We start from the raw sequence: 27,376 nt of genomic DNA, 5'->3' as shown, positions 1-27,376 counted from the left end.
CTTCTTCCATTGTCGAGAACTCTTCTCTGTAGGAAGGTGGGGTAAGAACCTGTTGGGGCATTGCAGGTGAGACTGGGACCGGTGGGGAGGTCAATCCCTGGTTTGGCCACTGCCCAGTTATCTGCCATGGTGCCATCTGCTGAGAGAGAGCAGGGGCCCATTGGCATCTTTCCCATCCATGACCTGGGGTTGCTTGATTCATAGGTTGCAGTTCAACCATCAATGGCTGGCAGGGGGGGGTTATGGGCCAAGGTCCCCTCTGCTGGCTTGGAGGATTTTCCCATGTTGCCCAGTGGCATCTCTGCCATCCATGACCTAGGAAGAAAGCCCAAATTGGTGGTGCTTGATTAGTGAGAGATGCTTGCCAAATCCCTTCTTGGGGCTCAGCTCATTTATCGCTGTATGGAAGGAGTACTTATCTCCACTCCAGTTTATTGCTGTGTTTTTGTTGGGGAAGGAGGGGGAACTTTCACTCATGTTTGACTGTAGAAGTTGGTCTGGGTACCCCCTCCAGCCATCCCCCTCCGGCTGTGTGTGCATCTTCCCAGATGATATAAAGATGAAAAATTCCTCCCACGCAAATTATTTTGTACTTCGGAAGAACTTCAGAGAAGCAATTCATCATTAGCTTCTTTTCTCTTAATTGTTCACTGATATTTTACACTCACCGGGTCAGGTCAGGTGTTGGGAATCAGCACCCCTTGCCAGTCCCTGTGCTGGGGTGCTGGTGATTTATTTTAAGGGAGATTCAGGTTAATGTCAGCATTCCAAATATCATCCAGAATTAAATCAGAGTTCAAAACATAACTTTCATCAAAGTTCCAATTTAATATGACAGACATGTTGGCACATCTGTGGAAACCCGAATCTAAAGGCTTCCTGGGTTTCCACCCAGTTGAAAGTTCATGAACTTGTTCCCATACTCACAAGTCCATCACATGGTCCAATCTTCCTCTGCCATGCTAACATTTCCACCCATCTAGTTCCGATCAGATGCAGAGGTGCAGAGACAAAGAATGACCTTGATTTCTAAAAAGGATTTTTTTATTTTGAAAACAAACACATTCTATTCCTACCCCACTCCCAATTCCCCACTAATGAAACAGCATAATGAAGAAAGAGAGAGTGTGGCAGGCCACAGATCCTAAAATGAATATGACTGCAGGCCTGACACCCTGCTTAGGCAGGAAAACCTACACCACTTCAGACAAATGATGGTCCAATCCAATGGTGGGTTCCAGATCCTGTTGCAACCGTACCGGTTGCAATGGGGCCTGGTGTCCTCCACATGAACATGTGTAGTGTGCGCATGTGTCCTACCTTCCAGCGACACCTCCGTGAGCCTCCCCGATGCTCCAGCTGCTCAGCGGAGCATTGTGCAGGCGCTCTATGCACCATGCGTGTGCGCGGAAGCGCCGAAGACTTTAAAGACAGGTAAGGAGCGTGGGTGGGCAGGTGGACCATCCGGAGCACTGTAACGGAATGTTACCCAGTGCTCCGGGCAGGCACCGGTGCGCCCGTACTGGGGGGTACCGCCTGCAACCCACCACTGGTCCAATCTCTTCTTAAAAACTTCTAGTGTTGGACCGTTTACAACTTCTGGAGGCAAGTTGTTCCACTGATTAATTGTTCTGTCAGGAAATTTGAGGGGCTCCTACAAAAATGAGGGAGTCAATCTATTTTCCAAAAGGCACAACAAGAAACAATGGGTGGAAACTAACCAAAGAGAGAAGCAACCTATGACTAAGGAGAAATTTCCTAAGGGACCAATGGAAATCAACCAATGGAATAGCTTGCCTTCAGAAGTTGTGGGTGCTCCATCGCTAGAGGCTTTCTAAAAGAGTTAGGGAAGTACACCCCAAAAAGGCCAGTGCCAGGCACCATAATGCACAAAACAATGCACAAAACTTAAAACAGCCATTCCCCTTTTTAAAAAAAGTCAACCCCAAAGCAAACACAGCAGCTGAGAGGGAAACTAAGAGCAGCTGCTCAAGCTAATTGAAAACCTGGGTGTGCTGCCAAAAGCCATTAACCCTCTAACTCTATTATTATATGTTCTGTATGTTCTAAATTGGGTGCTTCACAGCAAAAGCAATATAGCTTACCCTATCTTATTTTCGGGGAAACACGGTAGTAATGTATATAAACATACTTGATTTAAAAATATGTGATTTGATATAAATTGTAAGTGATGACTATGGAAGGGATGCACAGAAATTTTGTAACCAACTGACACACTTTCTATAATTTGTAATGGAAGATGCTTTTATGTTTTTTGTTTTTTGTTCTGTCCGTTTGTGTTTGTTTAAAAATAAAAATAAATTTAAAAAAGAGCTGCTTCATTACAAGGGGTGGTGATGATGGTGACTGTGCTAGAGAAGTTTAAACAGAAGCGAGATGGTCATCAACAATACTGCAATATTAAATCCCCAATAGCAATAGCACTTATATACATAGTGCTTTACAGCACTTTCTGAATGGTTTACAAATGTCAGCATGTTTGCCCGCAACTATCTGGGTCCTCATTTTACCAACTTCAGAAGGATGGAAGGCAGAGTCTACCTTGGGCCGGTCAGGATCAAACTCCTGGCTGTAGGCAAAATAAGTCTGTAATACTGCATTCTAACCACTGTGCTACCATGGCTGATGGGATAGAACAGTGATGGCTAACCTTTTTGTCAAGGCGTGCCAAAAGTGGGGGGAGCGTAGGGGGTTCGTGCGTCTGTGTGCCCACATCCATAATGCTATGCCCTCCCCCCATGCATGTGCACACAACCCTCCCGTGCATGTGCGCAGGCCTCACTGAAGCCTCCAGACTTCCAGTTTGAGTGTTGGTCTGTTTTTTTGCCCTTTGCAGGCTTCAGGAAAGCCTCCTGAAGGCCGAAAATCAGGTGGCCAGTGTGTGCATGCGTGCTGGAGCTGACAGGGCAATGCCTCGCGTGCCTTCAGAAATGGCTCCATGTTCCACCTGTGACATGCGTGCCATAGGTTCACCATCACAGGGATAGAGGGTTGGACTACATGATCTCCAGCATCCCTTTCAAATTCTATAATTTATTTCAAAAGAAGACATGTTTCGAAAATAAATATCATATCTTCCAGTGAAAAAGATGCACTGGACTATTCTGCATCTTTAACTTGAAGGAAAACATAAAAATTCCATACTATATAATCTAGAATGAGTCTAAACTATTTTAAGAAAGAATGACACTAATAATAATAAAGGTATTCACATACTTATAGATAAATATAAATGTTCAACAAATGGGACGTTTTGTTAAAGAGCTTGTGGTTTTGGGAAGTAAAGGGTCATCAGCTCAGTCTGCTCTGGAAATAAATCAGTGGTGGATTGCTGCCGGTTTGGCACGGTTCAGCTGAACCTGTAGTGGCCGTGGCGGGAGACTCTGCCCACCCTTCCGGACACTTCTGTCCCTGTGCAGATGCTTCTGTGCATGTGCAGAAGCGTTGTGCACATGAGCACAAGCAAACCGGTAGTAAACTGGTTAGCAACCCACCACTGGAATAAATGGCACAATTTATAAAATGTGAATGATCTTTTTCCTTTTCAAAAATATAGCCACCTGTTTCTGAGTTGAAACCCCCAGATAATTGGGTCTAAAGGAAAGCTAACCCCTTTAATTCTACCCATTTATACAATGCAAAAAGCTCCCATTTCAGATGGTCAGTAGAAGTAATAATTCAAACCCTTAATGCTAATACAAATCATGCTGAAGGATCTAGCAACATACCTAGGGAGTGCTTAACCATTTTGTTGCAGCTGGGCACCTCATATATTTTACAGTTGAGTTTGCAGAATTAATTTTTCTTCATGTAATATGATTTGAGAGAGGCTGAAATTATTTTTCAGATTACGGACAAGTTATCTTCAGTATCAAGGCACATCTAATATTTAAGACATCATTTAGGATATTAGTGTGTCTAAAATAAGTTCTTTTGACAGGTGTCAAGGAGAAACAAGATAAGGTTAATCCAAGAAGAGTGCTGCTTTATGAGAGATGGGTATATCTGACAGTTTGCGGTGACACTGAAGTGGCATAGAAGAATGCTTCTTTTTCTTTGAAGCTAAAAAATGAGATGGAAGCATTTAAATGAATATCTCTCTTGTTTCTAACTGCAGGAATGAAATTCCAAAAGTAGATTTGGTGAGCTGTTCTTTGTCCAGCACCTTAGAAAAGGAATCCACTGAAAGAAGCAATGACATCGGTAAGTTGAAGTAAATTTTACATATATATGATCAGGTTGCTATATAAAAAGAGTATTTCTGAATTGTAATCAGTTGACATATTTATTATAAGATCATTGTATACTTTTATATCTTGATGAAACACAAATAATGTGATCCATAATATTCTAAATATTTGCAATTTTTGCTTAATTGGATACTATTTTATTATTTAAGTTATTTTAAAAAACTAGAGTTTTTAAAATTTATCTTTAATGGTTGTTAGTTCAAGTTGTAGAGCTCGGTAATAACTAACTTATTAGTTATTAGAAATTAAGGTGACTTTGTGAAGCATTTTAATCACATTTCCTATCTTGAGAAAATTAAAATGGTTACTTTTACATTTTTCATAAATTTGCTGTCCTTAAGAAGCGTTCTAAATTGCAAAGATACTTAGGCTGGAAAGTGAGGTGTTCTGCTGTGATCACATATCTGTTAGCAAACCAAGTGTCATTTTCATATGGAAATATGCTAGTATCATCTGCTTCAATCACTCAGTTCTGTAACAACTGGGCTCCAGAAGACATGGTTTTGTAAGAGGAGAATCTTTTTATTCTAAATTGTAAGCATTACTACATAACATTGGTAGCATGCTGTATTACTTTTATGATATGATTTCTTCAAGAAGCTCATACTGTTAAAATTAAAACAGGGCAGAAATTAATCTTTATTTTGGAATAATACTTTTAATATGGCTTTAATATGCAGTTGTTTAAATAATAAGCTATTTTTTTAAACAAAAAGAATGATTTCAGAAAATGAAATTACAAAAGAATAACGTATTTTAATATGTATTTAATATTCTGCTTTTTGCTTACTAAATACATACTGAAGTATAGTAGGTTTAGGTTCATTTGTTCTTATTAGCCATAAGCCAGCCTTGAATTGATATTCTCCGGATTATTTGCTTCCTATAAATATTAGCTGTTCATGAAGTCCAACAGATCTGTAACATTATTTTAGACTGAAGAACATAAAATACTACCATGCGACATCATGGTTTTCTTGTCTTTGAATCAGAATTACAATTGCAATATTTAGATAACATAAGTGAAGGTCAGAGTACTAAATGAGAATAATAGAAAATTAAAACATTAATATTGCTTTTTATACTGTGAAGTTGCTCAATGTCTTTTTGTATTTTGATAAGATTTAGAAATAATAAAAGAAAATAAAAGCCTTTTTTGAGATACAGAATTATGTATATAATAAAAATGAAAGCATTAGGTATCTGTTGTGACGCTAGAGGAAATATTTAAAATTGTTAATCACTTGAAAATGGAGAAAAGAAATATAAAAATAGAATAAATTAATTATGAGTAAATGTTAGAGTAGATTTGAGGACAGAGGGAGGGCAAAGGAGGTGAAGGTGAAATATATGAGACGTGAGAAATGTTCTCACCACCGTCTTGGTAAGTTACTTGGCAGAGATACCATTGCAGCCTGAACTTCAACTTTATGCAGGAATTCAGCAAAGGTGAAACAACAAAATGTTCACTTACCAGCTCATTTCTTACAGAGGGAAATGAAGCATAGTATTGCACTGTGTATAATATTGCAATATTATTTCACTGTGGTACACAAACTAGAAATGTGAGATTAATTTGTTTATGGAAATATTTTATTTAAATGTCAAATTAATATAGATATTGTCATGTGCACACGACTATAGCTCCCCAAAGAATGCATTTATTTAATATATTTTTCTTGGCGTGAAGACTTTCAGGTATTTATATTAGAGCACAATTAGTGAAAGGTGTCTTAGTTGGATTGTAAACATTATTTGAATGTTGTATCAAAGGAACTTTTTTCTTTTTTTTAATCTATGATTCATACATGCAAAGCTTTGGAAGGAAAAAAACATTTATTCCTGTTAAGTGTGTGTATAGATCTGTTCCTTTTCTCCTCACACTTTTTTCTTTTCTTTTTTTCTACATTTCCAGTGGTGCCTTTCTTTTTCTTTCCACTCATATTTCTTCAAGCTTTCCCCATTTACATCCCTTTATCATGGGTAATTCTTCTTCACTTGATGATGGTAAGGCTGTTTTGCACCTTCTGTCTGTCCTGTCTTTTTTCAAGAGAGAGAATGAATGGCATCTACTGCTCCATTCTCCTGGCATCCATTTGTTTGATATAGTTGTAATTCTTTATTAACCAAGCCATTTCATACTGGCCGGTGCAATGCTTCTGAAAATATTGCACTTCTTTATTATAACATTGTCCCTTAGCAACAGTAAAAACCTATTTTTTATGCTAATAAAAATGTGGTTCCATCTTCTAATATAAACTAAAATGTTTGCAAGTTAGTCAAATGCAATAATCCACAGACATGCATCACCAATATTTTGAGAACTAATAAAATGATTTTACAAGGATTCTGTGTTTTTGCAGGAGTGTCTTAAATAAGAATCAGTCGTTAGTGCATTATTGCCAGAAAGCATAATTTTAAATTTTCCATATTAGGAACATCAGCTTTCTTACTATCAATTAGTTTGATTGTAGATGTTCTTGTAGATTGAGCCAATGTTAAAGGTCATTTTTTCATTAAAGATATGACCTAATCTCTAAAAGAAACATGAATTTTACATGGGTTAAACAAATGCCAAGCAGGATATTAAGAATGGATTTATTTTATAGAATATAAAAGTGTGTATCACACAATGGCCCTGAATGAGAGATATGCCAGTTGCAAGGTTAAAAAAAAGATGAGTGTACACACTAGGTAGAATTCTGTACAAGGGCACCTTATATGTCAATAGCGCTCCTGCTCAGAATTGTGGTAGTATGGTGGCTTAATTTTTCAACTTTACATATTAACATTTGTGGAAATGATTAAACTATGTTTTGTACCATTGCAAATGGATCCTTGTTTCTATATTGGTTTTAATATCCTTTAATTCCTTTTTTCTGAATCTTAAGTCAGAAAACAGGGTAGTTGTTTTTAATTTTAAAAAGAAAATTGTAATAGAAAATCACCTCAAAAAGTAGGATTTTATTCTTTTAAAAAATATGTTAATTTTTTTTAATGCTGTATTTACAAGGTACAAGGGAGATGCTCCTTTGGATTTAATGTTGTATTAAGTCTGCCATGGTAATGATAGTTTTTGAAGTCAGTGCTAATAAAGGAGAACATTTGTAGCTCAGGGTTGACATGAAGGATCCTTGGTGCTCTCTGAGGTTGCTTGTTTTTTGCAGATGTTTCATTATCCAAACTAGGTAACATTGACAGTGCGAGTCCCTTCGGGGAGAGGGGGCGGTCTATAAATCTAATAAAACTTAAATTTAAACTTAGTAAGGAGTGCAGTTTGCTGTCACTTTATATTCTGGTGGCTTGCCTGTCAGTGTTGGTGGGGGTGGTCTTAGAGATTCTTTGGTTGGGCTGTTTCCTGTTGGCTTCTTTGACAATTTCTTGATTGAGGTATCGTTTACTTGATTGTTGGTCTGATGTTAACCTTGGAGTTAATCTATGCTGATCTGGGTGCTAATTTCTGGTGGAGAGGAGTTTGGGTCTTTTTGTTCCTTTTTTGGCTGTGTGATTGTCCCTTTTGCATAAACAAATACATATTGTTAATGTCTATATGTCTATCGATGGCTGATTCGTCAGAGTGCCAGGCTTTTAGAAATTCCTTGATGTCAGAGTGTGCACAGCTTTACTTCATGAGACAACCCAGGACCAATAACAGCAAGCAGAGGTTTGTAATAAGTAGTGTTTTTTAGCTACAAAAGAATATATATTATACATAGACGCACTATAGGCAGAAATCAAACAATCAGTAAATTACAGCAGGGAAGAACACATGGCGAGAGAGAGATGCCCTAACAGGGCCTCTTGTTATTATACAGGCTCTTAAAGAGATAACAACCAAAAACCTTGCTGACTCATTCCCATCATTACATCAGTGCATCATTGCAACATTGTAGCAGCTCTGATGCTTGGCATTTTTGGACTTGGCTTGGTCTAGGATGGTCACTTTTTCCCAATTGAAACTATGGCTACATCTGTCTATAACAGAGGTGGGTTCCTACTAGTTCGGACCGGTTTGGCTGAACTGGTAGTAATATGTCAGCCTGGTTTGCAGAACCGATAGTGCCCACTTCGATGTTGACCCTGCCTCACCTTTGCCACATGCATCCACTGCCTCCTCTTCCCTAGCATTGCGGTGGGGATGAGGGCAGAGGGCGGTAGTGGAAGAATAGGGTGGTGGGAGAAGAGGGCAGTGGCGGCGGAAGGAGTGGTACCAGCAGTGGGCAGTGCCCCCATCCCCATCCCAGCAGTGGCAACAGGGGCGTTGGGGCATCCCGGAACTACTGAGAAGTGAACCAGGCAGGGCGCCACTTGCACACTATGAGACAGCTGCAGGAGGCCAAGCGGAGGGGAGGAAAGAAACGGCCATTCAGGTGGTCCCACACAGCATCCCCACAACCAGAGACCGGCCCAGGAGCCCTTTGGAGGCAACGGACCTAACGGAGGCAAACACTTCTCTTGGTGGGGCAGCCATGCTTGCAGCTTGCCTGCTTCTGGCCCAAAGCCTCACGACCCCCCCCTGCCCGGCATAGCAGGGCTCACCTGCGCCGAGAGGCACCTGGTGGTGCTGGTGGGTCTCCATGGTGAAGAGGGCACTCAGCTGGCTCTGGCTGCACCCGGGCTAGAGGAGGCAGTGCCACATCCAACCGGCCATCGCTATGGAGACCCGCCAGCACCACCAGGTGCCTCCCGGCGCAGGTGAGCTGCACTTGGCAGGGGGTAGGGTCACGAGGCTTTGGGCCAGGAGACTATTATTGCAGATGACTCCTGGTTTTTTTTTCTGGTTCTTTTGGTCTGCTTAGAATGTTTTGAAAGGTTATGGTTGGCTTGTATGCTATACTGAATTGAAGTCAGTGTCAGATTAGGCACTTTCATCTCTGCCAATTCCTGGGAAAAAATGCTTCTTTTATTCTTTGATATTTAAAAAAATTTACTTAGTTGGCTTTTGCAGGAAAAAAAATCAAATAATTCCGTGTTATTTGGAATTACATTCTTAAAATTTATAATTTTGAGTTTTAATTCTGGTTGAGCATTTTTAGAATTAGAGTCTACAATCTTTCTCTTTTTTAAAAAATGCATTTTTAAATTATTATTTTAAACATTATTGAAATATAAAGCATTTCAGGGTAGACACATCAATGCATATTACCATATGTCTTACATCAGATTATAGTCCCAAAGGTGCTTTTTCAGGGGCAACTGGACTTTTTTTTTCTTTTGAAGATCTTTTGATTCTTATCCAAGAAGCTTTTTCAGCTCTGACAGGATAGTGGAGATTGAATGGATTTATATTCCTTGCAGACAGCTGGTAATCTGCATCTTTTTAGAGGATTATTGAAGCACTCCTGAAAAAGCACTTTTGGGACAACCATGACCTGCAATGACTAAGAATCTCTACTGACTTTTAGCTATACAATTCAGAATGAACACCCTTTGAATGGTGTGGGAGTAGGAATGGATTTCCAGAGGGAAAAAAATTGCAGACTACAGGAACCAGGAGCACTACTCAGGTGACCCTGAAGACACAGATAAACCTCCAAGTGCTTGAACGACCCTCTAAAAGGATGCAGTTTACCAGTTGTCTGCAAGGAATATAAATCCTTCTATTCTTCACTATCCTGTCAGAGTTGAAGAAGCTTCTTGGATGAGAAGTGAAATATCTTCAAAAGAAAAAACAAGAAAATTCAGTTGTCTCCTAAAAAAGCGCTTTTGGGACAACCATGACTTGGATGACTGAGCAAAAGGAATGTAAGAATAACTTAGTAATCATTTAGGGCTCTTTTTCATATTTTTGTTAATATACAGCTGTCCTACTTTGAGTTGGCAGAAGAGTGTGTGGCATAAATAACTGAACTCTCAAGAACAAGACTGGGGAACAGTGCTGTCCCTACAGTTTCAGTGCAGGTCAAGTTAAAGAAAGTATTTGGTCAGTTTTTTTTTTTTTTTGCTTTACTACCAGATGTCAGGAAAAGCATACATCAGGGGTGAAATTCAGCAGGTTCTGACAGGTTCTGGAGAACCAGTAGTGGAAATTTTGAGTAGTTTGGAGAACCGGCAAATACCACCTCTAGCTGGCCCCCAGAGTGGGGTGGGAATGGGGATTTTGCAATATCCTTCCCCCAGGAGTGGAGAGGGAATGGGGATTTTGCAGTATCCTTCCCCTGCCAAGCCCACCAAGTCGTGCCCACAGAACTGGTATTAAAAAAAAAATTGAATTTCACCACTGGCATACACCCATCATTCTTCTTAGTGGGCGGTAGGGCTGGGATTGGAAAAAAGGCAAGTTGTATCATAGGGCTAAACTGCGGGTTTAGCTATCTGGTAAACCTAATTCTGTTTTTATGTAATTATTTAGTTCTTGTACACTGAAAGTGACATGGGTTTAGAATTCTTTTCTGAAAAGATTTGCCTGTCTGTCAAATTGATATACCATAGCTGTCCATCTCATGAAAAATGACTCTGAAACAATGGAACAGCACTTATCTGATGTTTCAAAACCTGACTAAAGGAAAGGTTGATAAGGCTGGGAAACAGAGCTTTCCCATGTTACCTCATAGTCCTGCTCTACCTGTTCTTGTTTTCAGAATGTTTCCTAAGTATACATTTAGCATTCTTTTGAAAATGTGATAGAGAATTTGGAGACTTGGCAAGGAAGAAGATAGCTCCTTCTGTTCCTTGACCAGGAAAAGTGGCTTTAGTATGTGAAAGAAATCAGTTTAAAGATTTTGAACTTTACTAAAGCAAAATGATTCTGAAAAACATTATCCAGGGATGGAGAAGAGTGAATATTAAAGCTCTCATATTACAGGTAGTCCTCAACTTACAAGCATTTGTTTAGTGACTGTTTGAAGTTACAGCGACACTGAAAAATGTGATTTATGACCGGTTTATACACTTGCGATCGTTGCAGCATCCCCATGGTCATGTGATCAAAATTCAGCTGCTTAGCAACTGGGATATATTTATGACAGTTGCAGGGTCTTGAGGTCATGTGATCACCTTTTGCGACCTTCTGACAAGCAAAGTCAATTGGGAGACCAGATTCACTTAACAACTATGTTACTAACTGAACAACTGCAGTGATTCACTTAGCAACTTTTGCAAGAAGAGTTGCAAAATGGGGCAAAAATCACTTAACAACTGTCTCACTTAGCAACAGAAATGTTGGGCTCAACTGTGATCATAAGTCGAGGATTACCTGTACTTTGTTTCTATTAAATTATAACATTGAAAATAATACTTCAACTTTATGTCCCTTTGTGTGCACACATTCAAACATATTAAAGGACTTAAGTTGAAAAATTACATGTTTCCTGTCAGCAAACAGATATTAAACAAGGAAAAAAGTACAAATCTCATGACCCCTTGCAGGATCAAAAAAAAATCACTATAATTTCTATTCAGGTATATTCACACATTTTCCTCTTTTTTAAATCATACTTCTTCATTCTTATGTGTAAGCATTTTTATAGGGATGGAGAGAGGATGTGGCAGGAGATGACTAATGGACAAAGGGACAAATTCTAATTTAAGCAGATGTAGTAGAAATAGTGTGGACTTTTGTTGTAATGGGAGCAGGCTTTCTGAATTGGGCAATTCCATCATTCTGTTTATCTTTTTCTTCAGTATACAGTATTCATATTTTAAAAGATACAAACTCTGTATTTGAGAAGAAAGTTTCCTTAACTGGATGTTTTTGGTATGTTTTGGACGTTTCAATCACAACTCATCTGGTGGGCATTATGAAGACTAGCCTAGAGCATATTGTGTTGCTGTCTTTTGTTATCATTACATTCACATTGGATCAGTGGTGGGTTTCAAATTTTTTTACTACCTATTCTGTTGGTGTGGCCTATTCTGTGGGTGTGGCTTGGCGATCATGTGACCGGGTGGGCGTCGCCAACTTGTAAAATGTGAAACTCATTTAACAATACTCTTGCTTAGCAACCAAAATTTTGGGCTCAATTGTTGTCATAAGTTCTCTTTCCTTCCTTCCTTCCTTCCTTCCTTCCTTCCTTCCTTCCTTCCTTCCTTCCTTCTTTCCGTCTTTCTCTTTCTCTTTCTTTCTCTTTCTATCTTTGTCTCTCTTTTTTCTCTCTCCCTTCCTTCCTTTCTCTTCTTTCTCTCTTACACTTTCTCTGGAATCGATGTACTGGCCTCTGGCTCTAATCAGTCCTTACTGTGGTTAATAGCTTCTGAAATTTTCTTATTTAGAGACAGTAATTCTACCAGATTCTACCAGATATAATTTATTAGGCATAATTACTTAATTCTGCACAATTGAGTGCCTCTTTGATTTTGGCTTGCTGGAAAATGTGATAGAAACTCACATAGTATGTTGTGATTTGTTTGTTAGATTCTGGAATAAATTATCCTTATCCATCAGGACTTACATTGTATTTATCAATAAGACACATATCGTAATCTGGTTGAATACTATTGGATGACCATCTGAATTCTGGAAATGGGTAATTATGAAAAGGAATGATTAGATGGATCTAGAAATTATGAACTCATTTTTAGGAGAGGGAACTTTAAAAGCACTCTAGAACAATCGTAATGCCCTATAGGTCACTGACAAGATGCTCAGGTGTGTTGAGGTTGAGGCTAGCTAGATCCAGGCATTTGTTTCTACTCATGAATGTACTCTCTAAACAGGTCCATCTAACATCTATTTTGTTGATCTCCGGTTGCTAAGCAAAGGTATCTTAATTCTCTTACACCTTTAATTGACTAGGGGGGAGAAAGGCGAGCTTCTGCTCAGGACAGCCTTTCCTCCCTCTAACACATGGATTACTCCCCACCCCATTGCAAAAGAGGCGGCTATCAAAGAGAACAAACTCAGGGTTTTTTCCAATAGCTGAGGAAGGAACAGGAGCAGAGGACTCGGCTGTTGGAAGAAGCCCACGCTTCATTCTCTTTGACAGCTGCCTTGTTTCCAATGGGGGGAGAAATCCATGCATTAGAGGGAGGAAAGGCAGTCCCTAGCAGAAGCTCAGCCTTCTCTTCCCTCTAATGCATGGATTTTTCTCCCCCATTGGAAACGAGGCAGCTATCAAAGAGAACGAAGCGCGGGCTTTTTCCACAGTCGAGGAAGGAACATGAGTGGAGGACTCAGCGGTTGGAAGAAGCCTGCGCTTCCTTCTCTTTGACAACCACCTCATTTCCAATGGGGGGGAGAAATCAGCGGAGGACCCGTACTGGTATGGAGCCTCTGGCTGCCCTGGTATGTAAACGGATACCCAATTTCCTCTACTGGTCCGCGCGTACTGTACCAGTCAAAAACCCTTCTGCATTGGATTTATTATTAGGTTAAGAACTGCAGATGATGTCAGGTCTGAAAGAGATTGTACAATCATGTTGAGAAAAGAGCAATTATAAATTATCTTCTCTACATTTAACAGCAGTATTCTAAGAATCATTTAACCTTTCTTATGTGTATCTTACAGCTTACACATTCTGAATGGTATCCTTGTTGATATCATTTGATTTCTCCATTCCTAATTTGACTGTCCCCTGAGAAAAAAAGCCATTAGCAAAATGGTGATATGTTCTAGAACAGAGTTCCCAAACCTTTCTGGGTTTGCAGCCTAGAGCAGGGGGGGGGGGGAAGAAGGGATGATTTTGTGGGATGGGCAAGCGCATGAGCACCTGTGACATTCGTGCAAGGGGGGTCATGAGCTACTGCAATGAGGCTCATGTGAGTGGGGCTGCGAGCGCTTGCAATAAGGCTCGTGCAAGTGGGGCTACAGGTGCCCACAATGAGGCTCAAATGAGTGTGGGTATGCACGTTAATGGAGGCACATGCACAGGCTGGCCACTCCCGTGGCCCGGTAGCAATTATCCCGTGGTCTTGTAATGAGCCGTAGCCCAAAGGTTGGGGACCCTGTTCTACAACATGAATATACTTGGTGAGATTTCCAAGAAATGTCTCAAAGTGCTTTGTTCTCCATGGTAAATAGAGAACTGGTAAACTCGCAAGATTTGTCTTTCTTGCTATGTACATGTATACATCTGAACTAGACTGTGTGGTTTCTCCATGTCATATAATATATGTGGATATATGCATAATTTTGTATTAATTAATTTTGTCATGTTTTTGTCATGAGGTGGAGACCCTTTGAGAGCTGTACGCAATGAAATTTCATTTTAATGTATGCCAATATGTGTACATTCAAAGTGACAATAAAGTTATTCTAGGTCTAAGTCTCAGAAGATGTTTCAAGATAATGAAGTAGAAAAAAGATATGGAATACCTCATAATTCGAGCAGGCTTTAATAGAATAACAGAGCTGGAAGGGACTTTGGAGTCCAACTCTCTAGTAATGCTCTCTACATGGGGCTACCCTTGAAGAACACCCGGAGGCTCCAGCTGGTCCAGAATGTGGCCGTGCAGGTTGTCATGGGGATACCTAGGTGCTCCCATGTTACACCCCTTTTAGGCGGCCTGCACTGGTTGCCGGTTGTTTTCTGGGTGCGATTCAAGGTGATAATTATGATCTTTAAAGCGCTCCATGGCTTAGGCCCAGGGTACTTGCGGGACCGCCTACTTCCACCGGTAACCTCCCACCGTCCAGTATGATCCCACAGAGTTGGCCTCCTCAGGGTGCCGTTGGCCAGGCAATGTTGGCTGGCGATCCCCAGGGGGAGAGCCTTCTCTGTGGGAGTGCCTTCCCTTTGGAATAAACTGCCCCCGGAGCTTCGTATAATCCCTGACCTCCGGTCCTTCTGGTGCACCCTAAAAAGTTGGCTTTTTCAGCAAGCTGGCCTGGCCTGAATAGAATAAAATAAATTATTAATTTTAAATTGTCAATTTTAATTTAATCCTAAATATGATGTAAATTGTCAATTGAAGGTTATTGGATTTTCTATTTAATCTTTTTTAACTTTTGTCATATGTGTTTTTACGTTGTACGCTGCCCTGAGTCCTTTGGGAGAAGGGCGGCATATAAGACCAATAAAACCAAACCAAACCAAACTTAAGTAGGAAATCTTATAACATTTCAGACAAATCATTCCACTGATTACTTGTTCTGTCAGAAAATTTCGTCCTAGTTCTAGGTTGGTTCTTGATTATTTTCAATTGATAGCTTCTTGTCCTGCCTTCACATGGTTTGGAGAATACGTTGACCCCATCTTCTTTCTGGCAGTCCCTTTGATATTGGAACACTGCCATCATGTCATCCTTACTCCTTCTTTTCAATAATCAGCCATACCCAATCCCCGCAACTGTTCCTCATATGTTTTAGCCTCCAGGCCCCTAATAATCTGCATTGCTCTTCTCTACACTCTCTTGATTCTGTCCTTCTGTTAATACAGCCTAGGACCCTGATGGCGAACCTATAGCACGCATGCCACAGGTGGCACGTGGAGCCCTCTCTGCAGGCATGCGAGCTGTCACCCCAGCTCAGCTCCACTGTGCATGTGCACGCGCCTCCTGCTGGCCAGTTGATTTTCAGGTCTCTACTGCGCATGTGGGGGGGTCGCATGTGAGAGATGTACGCACATGTGCAGGGAGGTGTGGGGGTCACATGTGCATGCACGGGGGCAGAGGGTCATGCGGTGGGTGCAGCGCCCCTACCACAGCCCACCTTTGGTCCCAGGAAGCTTCAGGGAGGCCTGCTAGGCCCAAAATGGGGTGCGGGGGATCACACATGCATGTGCGGGGGAGAGGGAGCATGGGGGGGTCATGCGAGTGCACTTTCGGCACGCAAGGACAAAAAGGTTAGCCATCATTGACTTATGATGTGTTGGTTTTTTTGGTAGTTGCAGCACACTGCTGGCTCATATTTAAATGATTGGCCATTAGGACTCCAAGATTCCGCTCACAGTGACTTCTATTGAGCCAGATACCACCTATTCTATACCTGTGCATTGGATTTTTCTTGCCTAAATGTAGAACCTTACTTTTCTCATCATTTTGTTAGACAGGGCACTGTATTCAAGTATCTGCCTTCTGTATCTTGAGCCTATCTTTTGGAGCGTTGGCCTCTCCTGCCAGCTTGATGTATCTGTACATTTGATGAGTTCCCCTTCTATCCCCTTGTATAAGTCATTGATATTAAAGAGTATTGGGCCTAAGACAGACAGTTGGAGTATCCCCACTGCAGTGGTGGGTTCCGGATCCCAGTGCAACTGGTATGGTGCAACAGGGCCGGGCGTCCACCACATGCATGTGTGCAGCATGTGCGCAGCGCAGGCATCCATACTTACCGTCTGTGATGCTCCGCGATGCTCCAGCTGCTGGGCAGAGCGTCACATAGGCGCTGTATGCTCTGTGCGCGTGCGCAAAAGCCCTGATCGGCTCAAATACAGGTAACAAGGGCGGGTGGGTGGGCTCTCTGGAGCACCATACCAGAACGGTACCTGGTGCTCCAAGCAGGTACTGGTACGCCCGTACCGGGGCATACCAGACGTATCCCACTACTGCACCACTGCATACTTCCTTCCATGTAGTTGCAGTTCCATTAAGAATTACAGCCAGTTATGAATCCATCTAGTGGTGATGCTGTCAGATTTCTCTATCTTATCAAGTAGTAGGTTGTTGTCTACTTTATCAAATGCCTTACTGAAGTCCAAGTAAATTATATTGACAGCTTTCCTCTGGTCCACTAATTTTGTCACTTTGTCAAAGAATGCAATAAGATTAATCTGGCATGATCTGTTTTTGACAAGCCCATATTGGCTTTTGGTTATTACTTTGTTTGCTTCTAGGTGTTTGCTGATTTGTTGCTTATCTTTTCCAGAATCTTCCCTGGTATTGAGGTCAGGCTGATAAGTCTGTAGTTTCCTGGATTATTTTTTTCCCTTTTTTGAAGATGGGAACTACATCAGCTCTTTTCCAGTACTCTAGTAGTACTCTAGTAGTTCCCTAGTGCTTACAAGGAGGGCATACTCCCAGTTTCGTGTTCTCAATGTCATATTGTACAATCTAGGAAGCATGACTTTTCTGTGGTTATCCCTGTTCTCTGGAATGATCTCCTCTGGTATTCCACAGTTTCCAACTCTTGTTGCCTTTAGGAAAGCCTTCCTTCCTTCCTTCCTTCCTTCCTTCCTTCCTTCCTTCCTTCCTTCCTTCCTTCCTTCCTTCCTTCCTTCCTTCCTTCCTTCCTTCCTTCCTTCCTTCCTTCCTTCCTGTTGGGTTGAAAGAGGACTGGCTCAAAGTCACCCAGCTGGCTTTCATGGCTAAGGCAGGACTTGAACTTACAATCTCCCACTTTCTTGCACGGTGCCTTAACCACTACACCAACTGGCTCTCAGGTGTTAGGGCTCCCGGGTATTAGGGGCCAAATAACTGGAGTTACCTTCTGCTTATAAATATATAAATATAAATACTATAATTTATATAGTATTGTCTATTTTATTTTTTTTCTTTTATGCCAGCCAAAGTCACACTATTTAGTTGGGTAGCCTTATAAATCTTTTAAATTAAAAAACAACATTAATACTAACACCATAGTAACATCTGGATGAAATACAAGGGATCCTGAATAAACAAGTATGAGTCAGGCTATATCTGTGGATTACATTGTGCCCTGTCATTCTCAGCTGACAAATTGTTCCAAAGCAAAATGTTTCTTGAAGGATACTAATTTAACATCAGAGGCTCATCAGGAAGACAAATTTAATTAGAGATTCTATAAATGCATTTTTATATTACCTTAGCTTTGTAAGAATCAGCTTATAACTTCATTATTGGACAGGGTCACAAATACAGTGGGCAAGATTTTGGTAATAGATCTAAGGAAAGAATTATGGTTTTCTTTGAGAAAAGAGGAAACAATTGTATATCCTAACTAGACATTTTCAAAGTGATGCTATGGTTGAAATTCTAATCTATCTATTATATAAGAATAGTAGAAAGAGAAGTTAATGGAAATAATAGCAATTTTAAAGTTAAAATGTGAATTCCATTTACTTTGTTATTTTGTAAGTGCTTGAAATTCTGAACTATTTCTCATCATTGCTTTTTAAATATTATTAAATTAACATAGAAATCTTACTGCAGTGTTAGTTTTAAAACATACAGGTATATATGTTTCATTATAACAATTATTTTAAAATATCTACCCATACTTAGGAATAAAACTGAAGGTATATCTTATTTTATCTATTCTTAATTTAGATGAAATTTTGTTTAATAACTCTTTTAACACCTCTAAATAAATTATAGGTTATCCTCAACTCATGACCACAATTAAGCCCAAAATTTCCATTGTTAAGTAAAGACAGTTGTTAAGTGAATTTTGCCCCATTGTACAATCTTTCTTGCTACAGTTGTTAAGTGAATTACTGCAGATGTTAAGTTAGTAAAATAATTGTTACTGTAAGTGAATATTGCTTCCTGTTTGACTTTGTTTGTCAGAAGGTTTGCAAAAGGTGATCACATGACCCCAGAACAATGCAACCATCGTAAATATGAATCAGTTGTCAAGCATTCACATTTTGATCATGTGACCACATGGATGCTGCAATGGTCGTAAATATGAAAAATGGTCATAAGTCAATTTTTTCAGTGCTGTTGTAACCTTGAATGGTCAGTAAACAAATGTTTGTAAGTCAAAGACTACCTAAATTTAAATTAGTTTTCAACTATTTTGTTATTTAATGGTTTTCAGATGTATGATGTATAGCATTAAATAAAGACCAGACAGAAATATTTTTTTAAAGTAAAATACCTCACCCTCTGTCTCAATTTGATAATATCAAACTAATGCAAAATAATATAGAAATTAAGTTTTAAAAGTTTCATCATACTTGTAATATTAATATCTCTTCCATGTTTTTTAAGATTTGGAAGGGTTTGATTCCATAGTACCAGTTGCAGAGAAGCTCAGCCATCCAACTACTACAAGACCAAAAGCTACTGGCAGAAGACCTCCATCACAATCATTCACATCTGTAAGTAACATCTGCATATTTTAACTTCTTTTGTGATGTTTTTAATTATTTTTTATTCATAATATAAATAATCCTCACTTTACAAGGGTAATTGGGTCCAGAATTGCTGTTGCCAAGCAATGCTTGCATACAGCATGATATCACATGACTGAGCCGCTTAGTAACTGCAGTTCTGGCATTTTTGGTTACTATTGTTAAGCGAGGACCACATGGGTCATTAAGTGGAGAACTCAGATGACTGCAACATCTGTTTTCTACCAGTTTTCCCAATGATTTTATTTGTGGGAAGCCAGCAGGGAATGTTGGAAATTTCAATTAAATGACTGTGGCTTGTTGTGATCTTGTAATTGTGAGCTAGGTGCCGAACATCTGGATCAGAATCACATGACTACAGGGTTGCTCTGGGTCATAAATCCCCCTCTTTCAGTACCATCACAAGTTCACACCGTCACTAAATGAATGGACATAAACCAAGGACTACTTGAAGGGATTACACTAATTTTCATCTGTTATCCATCTCAAAACTGCCAAGAAATCATATTGTCAGTTTTCAACAATCATGGTCTAAGGTATTCTGAGAAATACAAGATGCCTATCCAATGTTCTGTAGTTTCAGCATAAATGGACAATCGGCAGAAAATAGTATCACTTATACAAAGATATTTCTATCCTTATGCACTTATTTTACTTCTACTTCAGGCTTATTTTACTTAAGCAATTTTAAATCATGCATGTTACCTTGAAGCAACTCAGTAAGATGTACTTCTTGAGCGTCATGTGTAGGATAACATTTAGCAAAAGCATAGTATATACTATATTCAGTTAAAGTTTTTTCAGATTGTTAAGATTTTTATCATTTTATCTCCTTATTTTGCAATAACTGCATCAGTGTACTTAAATATTCTTTTCCCCATTACCTTTTCCTACTATTTAAAATCATATGTCTTCTCCTACTTGTTTCTACTTTAATTAACTAATTATATTTGTATATTATTTCCCATATCTCTCTTGAAGCAGTTTGCATAGTACAAAATGTTAGAACCATGAGATTTTAAAATAACATAAAATAGAATAAAACAACATGCAGTTTAAAGAAAACTAATGGTGAAACCATAGATATGCATACAGGAAATGCCAGACTAAAAAAGGAACCTTTCCTTATTTTGTCACTATTTTTTGCTAATTTAAAAAATAAATGGTAATCATACATACCAAACATAAATTGATAAAGACCTGCAAGCAGTGTTATTTGCCTGCCACAATATATACATCATTGTCTAATTGATGGATCTCAAGTCTTGGGCAACAGAATTCAGTTTATGTAGCTGCAAAGAGGGCCCAAAAGATGGGCTGGGCTGAGTGTATTAATTGTGCTCATACACAATATCCTTCATGCCTTACCCAAGACAAATCTGACAGAATTATCTGAATAACTTCTATGCTTCACATCATATATTCCTTCTTTTGGAAATCCAAGTATATGAAATAGTGTTTGATCTATACAGGTGGTCAGTGACCAGAAATCAATAAATTAGTATTTATTTTCATATAGGCAATACAAGTCCATCATCGTCTTTAAATGACCCCATAATCCCTTGCAGAGTGGAGTCTCAACAACTGAATGGAGCTGAGTGTTTATTGACTGGATGCCCTTCCTGTTGCCAATGCAGAGATTCAGGAGATATAATCTCACCATGCCCAGAGAGAAATATCACCTCTACCTAGGATTGAATTCATAGCTTCCTGATTGTGAGACTAGAGTTCCACCTCTAGTCCACTGCACCACTCAATACAAGTCCATGAGATATCCAAACTTATTCTTCACTTAAAGCAAAACCTTTAAGATCAAATAGTGATGACAGGAGATATTGGGCTACAGGTAGTCTTCAAGTTACAACAGTTCATTCAGTGATGGTTCAAAATGACGACGACATTAAAAAAAGTGACTTATGACCATTTTTCACATTTACAACCATTCCACATGATCAAAATTCAGATGCTTGGCAACTAGTTCGTTGGAGTGTCCTGCTGTCTGAGATCACATTTTGTGACCTTCTCAAAAGCAAAGCCAATGGGGTAGGCAGATTCATTTAGCAACCATGTTAGTAACTTAACAATTGCAGTGGTTCACTTAACAACTGTGGCAAGAAAGGTCATAAAATGGAACAAAACTCACTTTAATAAATGTTTCACTTAGCAACATAAATTGTGGGGTCAATTGTGATGACAAGTTGAGGACTACCTGTACTGGATGGGATTTACTTTCAGTACTTTGGTAGTGAGGTGATGGGAGCAATTCATAGTTGGAAGGCCCATATCTTACCACAATCAATGTAGGTAAGCATGCAGCTAATGGGAAACTATGTGCTGTGTGTAACAGAGGATTATTTTTGTTTTCAGATTAGTTACAATACTAAAATGTTATAGAGTAAGTGCATGTGTTGATTACTTGAAGGTAAAAGAATAAATTCTTTTATTTCCACAGTCTTCACTTTCTAGTCCTGACTTTTTTGATTCACCGAGTCCTGAAGATGAGAAAGAAGAACAAGTTTCCCTATCACATAAAGTAGTTGAGCCATTAAAGAAAGCAAAGACTGTTACAATTTCACTTGTAAGTTACTTAAGTTACATGTAACATTCAACAAGGGTGGTACCATTATTTTATAGCCAAAACTGTGAAATGACAGCTGCCAGTTCTATAGAGGTGTTGGCCTTTGTATGCATTAGGTTCTTCCCAAGAACCTAGGTTGTCTTAATGTATTGGCATAGTATTTGTGCAGATCCAAGCACTCTGGCCTTTTGTAACTGACAGATGAAAATTTTGTCAACATGTGAATTTTCTAAGTGCCATCCATAAATCTTTGGTGAGATTTATAGCCTTTGGGGCTGGTTGGTAGCTCAACAGCTCGAGTCCTAACCAAGGACCTAGGAACTGTTAAGGTAACGTCGGAGGATATAACCGTCCCTTTAGCGAGGGGTGACAGGTGGGGGGGGGGAGAAGCGAGGCATTCAATGGACAAAAGGGCCAGAAACACAGCGGGGCTGGACAGGTATGAGGCACGCCTCGCTTCTCCCCCCCCCCCACCTGCCACTCCTCACTAAAGGGACGGCGGGGAAGGGAACCAGGCAAGCTGCCTTTACCATTGGGGCGAGGTGGGCAGTGTTGGGCCGCGAGGCGCGCCTCTTACCTTTCCAGTTCCATCATGTTCCTCGCCATTGTGTTCAGGGAAGCCCGTGATTAAAAAAAACCCTTCTCGTGACTTCAAGAAGTTTGATTGAACTTGCAAGAAGGTTTTTTTTTTACCAGCCTCTTTCCTGAGCACTATGGCGAGGAACGCAACAGAGCTGGAAAGGTAAAAGGCACGCCTCGCTTCTCACCTGCCCCAGAAAATAATAAGTGCTCCTCAATAAGCCCAAGACCATATTTTGTGGGGCAAAAGAAAAAAAGACCCTGTCTTATTTCTGGGGAAACACGGTAATAGTATTGACTGCTATGGAGAAGTAGGGCTTTGGTTTTATTAAGATTCCTTATATCAAGTAGGGCTAATATTATTGACCAGAGTGACCATTGCTTTTTATCCCATGTCCAGACCTTATTTTGACTATTATCCATTTCATTTATATTATTCTTAAAAAGATGAGGCTAAAGACAGTATGATAATTGATTAATATAGCTCAACACTGAAAAGGCATATTTAGGAGGGACTGCACCATTGCCTCTTCTTCAAGTTGACAAAATAAATTATATAGCAAGCAAAACTTTATCTCCCAAGATATCTGAAAACAGAAATTTTCTGCTCGGATTGACATTGATTGATGCTTTTTTCAAATGCATAGAATCTATTCATATTGAATTCCTCTTGAGTTAAATTAGTATAGATTTCAATTTCATGCTTAGCTAGCAGGCAGATGTTTCATGTTGCAGTTTTTTTTTCTTAAAATCTCTGTTTCTGTATTTTATACACATTACAATTTTCTGCTACAGTGGAATGATAGTTCTAGAGCAGGGGTGGCGAACATGCGGCTCGCGAGCCGCATGCGGCTCGCGGCCAAAATAAATGAGGCTCTTTGCCTCTTACCATTATTTAGTATACTGTGGCTCGGATCGCGCGCTAAACCCGGAAGTACGGTCGACGCAACGACGCTTGCCTCCTCTCCACCAGCTCAGAGCGTCCTCGCGTCGACCGTACTTCCGGGTTTAGCTCAAAAGCGCCCTCTGCTGCGCCCAAAAAAATAATGCTTCAAAGTCTAGCACAGTTGCTGCAGGATTCCGGTGAGGTTCTAATGATGTGGAGAACTTTTCTTTGAGATATTTGGAAAGTGGACTTAAGCTCTACTCTGGAATGGAAATAAATATGGCTATCCTTGGGTCTATGCAATGATTGCTCAAATTAATAATAATGGTTGCATATTGAAGCTCTGGGTTCAGGAGCAGCAGAGTTTTAAATAGGAGAAAACATTTAATTGAATTTCCATGGTTAGTATATTTCCCAAAATTCTACGAGTGTTTTTCTCACAGCCTGTAATTGTAATAGATATCAAAGATAATCCAAACTCATATATATATTATAATACATATATTAGGTTAAAGGAAGATAATATTAGGACCAGGCTTTACCCATGTATAGGTTGTACTCGATTTACAATCACAATCTCATCACTGAGCAAAGCAGTCATTAAGCGAGATATGTGACTGCTTTGTTTAATGACTGCAAGTGTGGCATTCCTGGTTGTGGTCATCAAGTAATCTTGTAGGTTGTTAGGTGGACAGAGATTCCACTTATTTATGGATTTAAAAGTTATACAGCAGCTCTAATGGGTTTATAAAAATTTATAACAAAAAACACCTGACTGAGCATGTTATATTATGTGTTTAATATATTATTGTTAAAATTATATGCTTTTGTGTGAGTGTTTGTCTGTTTTGGCAGGTCACTGCATGGTGTGGCTCTCTGGCTCTCACAGTTTAAAATTTTGGCTCTTTTTGTCGAACTTGTTCGCCACCCCTGTTCTAGAGCATAGTAATGTAATAAGAATAGAAGGTACTCTTTATTCATCTTCAGATTCCTAAAAATATATTTTACATACAACATGGAGCTTACTGGAATTGAATCTTAGAATTTATTATTGTAAAGCATGTTCTTCACCTTCATTTTATACTTTCTTCAATTATGATATATAACTGTGGAATGGTAGTTCTAAAGCTGTGCTGCAAAATGATTAGCTAAATTGGGTAGCTTAAAAGAAAAAACTCTAAGGTCATTCCTTAAATTTTATTTCTATTACAGTGCAGAAACAAGATTTATATTCTGTTTTCATATTCTCATTTCCCACCTTCTTTTTTTGGCATTGTTCTGAGGAAGAAATAACAATTCAGAATGAAGTCTGCCCAACAACATTCTCATGGTTAATTGTCTGGCTCAAGAACATGCTTAGTAGTTGATAAAAGAATATTTAAAAGATTTATTCTCTCTCTTTTATGACCATCAAACGTAGCTGAAACAAGACACAACTGGAAAAGTATAGCTTGCTGATCCAAATTTATGTTTCCAAATATATTTGTTATCTATTTCACAGGTGTCTGATAACAAAGTCTCTTTGCCTACAAAGCCAGGAAGTTTAACAAGTGGAAGTGCTTTATCGTCATCCTTATCTTCTTCATCTATACTTCATCCAACTTCAGTAGGAACCACAGGTCACAGATCAAATTCCCCTTCTTTGTTCAGTACTGAAGGAAAGCTAAAGACTGATCATTCAAGCCAAGGTGAAACAGCTGTGGAAGAACTAAGGTCACAAGTTAAAGAACTACGCATTATCATTGAAACAATGAAAGACCAGCAGAAGTGAGTGTTCCAATACTTTTCCTTGTATTAATCAGGTAGTACAATATGGGTTTTTCTTGTTGTTAATTTCATTAACTCTATCAATGAACTTATTCAACTGTATGCTGTTAGATAAAAATGGAATTGCAGGCAAATACTATAAATTTAAGGTATTCAACGCTGTATCCCACAGCATAATTTTTGTGTCTGTTTGTTTATTACACCTGTATTAAACTATCTGCTTTTATGCAGCATACAAAAAGAAAACCAAAAGCTGGATTCCACTTCCGGTTTCTGTGGACGATGGACATGTTGTCCGCCGCTCGCTGTCCTGGTGGGCTCCTCCTGACTCAGGGGGGGCACAGGGTGCCTTGTAGGGGCGTCCTGCCGAGGGGGCAGCTTGCTGGAGCCCCCTGGAGCGGCGGCGGCCGCAGGGGGGCTGCCAGCTTTGCCCTAGCACCGGGAGGCAATTGGGGGGTGCGCATGTCACGCGCGCCTTCGTCCTGAGGAGATTGGAAGAAAATGCTCTACGTAAGGCAACAGCAGAAATGCGGTGAGAGGGGAGTTCCCCCGGGGTCTTTTTCTTGCTTCTTGAACAATTAAGTAAATAAGGATTAGCAGTTTTTCTAAGACTCTTTGATCTTGGTAAAGTGTTAAGATTGGAGAGGGTTTTTTTCCCCCCCTCCTCTCGGAAAAGCGGCTTTATACGATCTCACTCTCGGAGGAGAGAGAGAGACTTGGAGAAAAACCCTTTTGATATTCACTTCTTTCAAGCAATGGGATAATGACTCCTTTGAACAATTGCGAAAGAGAGAAAGTGAGCTGACCTAATAAACTATGAATGGGAACTTTTTGAATGGTTGCTCTCCGATCCCTTGAGAGGGCTGAGCCAAAATGGCATTTCTTCCCCCGTTCTTACTGCCGTTACGAATGAACTGTCGTCTTTGAAAAATCTTCTGGGTTGGAATTACAAAACCCCAGTGAACCCTAGAGGAATCTCTTTGTATAATCTTCCTTGGATTGGGAAAAATTGACTACAACTGGAGGGGAGCTGTATTGAAAGACTAATATCCCACATTGGACTTAGCCTACCTGTGGACCCCCCCTGACGGTGCACTTCTGCAGACGCCATTTTTTCTGCCTAGACTTATAACTTTCTCTGAGTTCTGCAATGCCTGCGAAAAAGGCCCCCCTTCCTAAACCAGCCTCGGCTCCATCTTCTTCTGTCTCAAGTCCTGTTCCCCAACAAACACAACTATCTTCCTTCTTACAACCTAAAGCCTCCAAGGGGGAACAGCAGTCTCAAGAAATGTTTCATCAAATGTTCCAGACACTCTTAAAGGGACAGGACGAAATAAAAAAGCAGTTGGCGGACTTAAAGGAACAACTCAGAGAGAATCAACAACAGACTTTACAAAATAGTCAGAAAATAAATGCCCTGGAGGAGGGTGCTGTGGGGGTGAGAGAAGAGGTGAAGGCTTTACAAAAAAAAAATCTTGAGTTTGAGAACTTCATGGAAAAAATGGAATTTGAAAGGATGTCTTTCTTTCTTAGATTTCAAAATATACCTGAAATGGAGGGTGAAGACTTAAGGGAGACTATGATAACAATGCTAGCAGATTATATTAAAAGAGATAAACAACAGTTAGGGTGGGATATTGATCTGATATATAGAATCAACTCAGCATATGCTAGAACACACAATGTTCCAAGGGAAGTTCATGTTAAATTTTTCAGAAAGACTACAAGAGATGAGATTCTAGGGGCTCAAAGGGGGGAACCTTTAAGATATAAGGACAAAGAAATAACCATTTTGAAACAGATACCAAAAAGAATAAGAGATAAGAGGAAGAAGTTCTTCTTTCTAACTAAAAAATTGTATGAAAAAATTATCTGGTTCAGATGGGTAGTTCCAGAAGGCTTGTTGATTTTCTGGGAGGGTGGTAGAGTGAGAATTAATACAGTGGTAGAGGCAGAAGCCTTCATGGAAAAACACAAGAACCTTCTAGATGAAACAAGAGACAGTCCACAAGATATGAAGGGGGGAGGAGCCATGGCTCAGCCAACAGACAGGGGAGAGGAGGCAGCAATGAGACTTAGGTCACAGAAATGAATTAAAAGTACATTGCAATTGTTAATATAATGAAATGGTTAGAAGTGATATAAAGTATGATTGAAGATGTTAAAGAATTTGAAGTAAACTTAAACTGCTAATATGTATGTAATAATGATATTTTGATATATATATAAAATAAGAGATGTCAGCGTTCCAAATATCATGCAGAATTAAATCATTGTCCCAGGCAAAGTTATCCTTAAAACTCCAATTTTAATAAGACAGACAGTTGGCATTATGCTGTGAACTTTCAACTGGGTAACCTAATG

The 27,376-nt window shown here is 39.6% G+C and overlaps 1 protein-coding gene across 6 annotated transcripts in view; it reads left to right on the top strand.

Annotated features, from left to right (window-relative positions):
- SH3KBP1 (SH3 domain containing kinase binding protein 1) overlaps positions 1–27,376 on the top strand; it is a 239,495-nt gene that overhangs the window by 203,183 nt on the left and 8,936 nt on the right. For all 6 annotated transcript variants that reach the window (XM_081947350.1, XM_081947349.1, XM_081947346.1 and 3 more), the window contains 4 exons: positions 4,139–4,224; positions 19,060–19,169; positions 21,655–21,780; positions 24,747–25,012. In XM_081947350.1, coding sequence (XP_081803476.1) covers positions 4,139–4,224; positions 19,060–19,169; positions 21,655–21,780; positions 24,747–25,012 — 588 coding nt within the window. The remainder of the gene's footprint in view (positions 1–4,138; positions 4,225–19,059; positions 19,170–21,654; positions 21,781–24,746; positions 25,013–27,376) is intronic.

The sequence above is a fragment of the Natrix helvetica genome (genome assembly GCF_964273705.1).
Source record: "Natrix helvetica genome assembly, chromosome: 3".
Lineage (NCBI taxonomy): Eukaryota > Metazoa > Chordata > Lepidosauria > Squamata > Natricidae > Natrix > Natrix helvetica.
The sequence above is the reverse complement of the archived record's forward strand: the minus strand, read 5'-3'. Positions and strand labels throughout refer to the sequence as shown.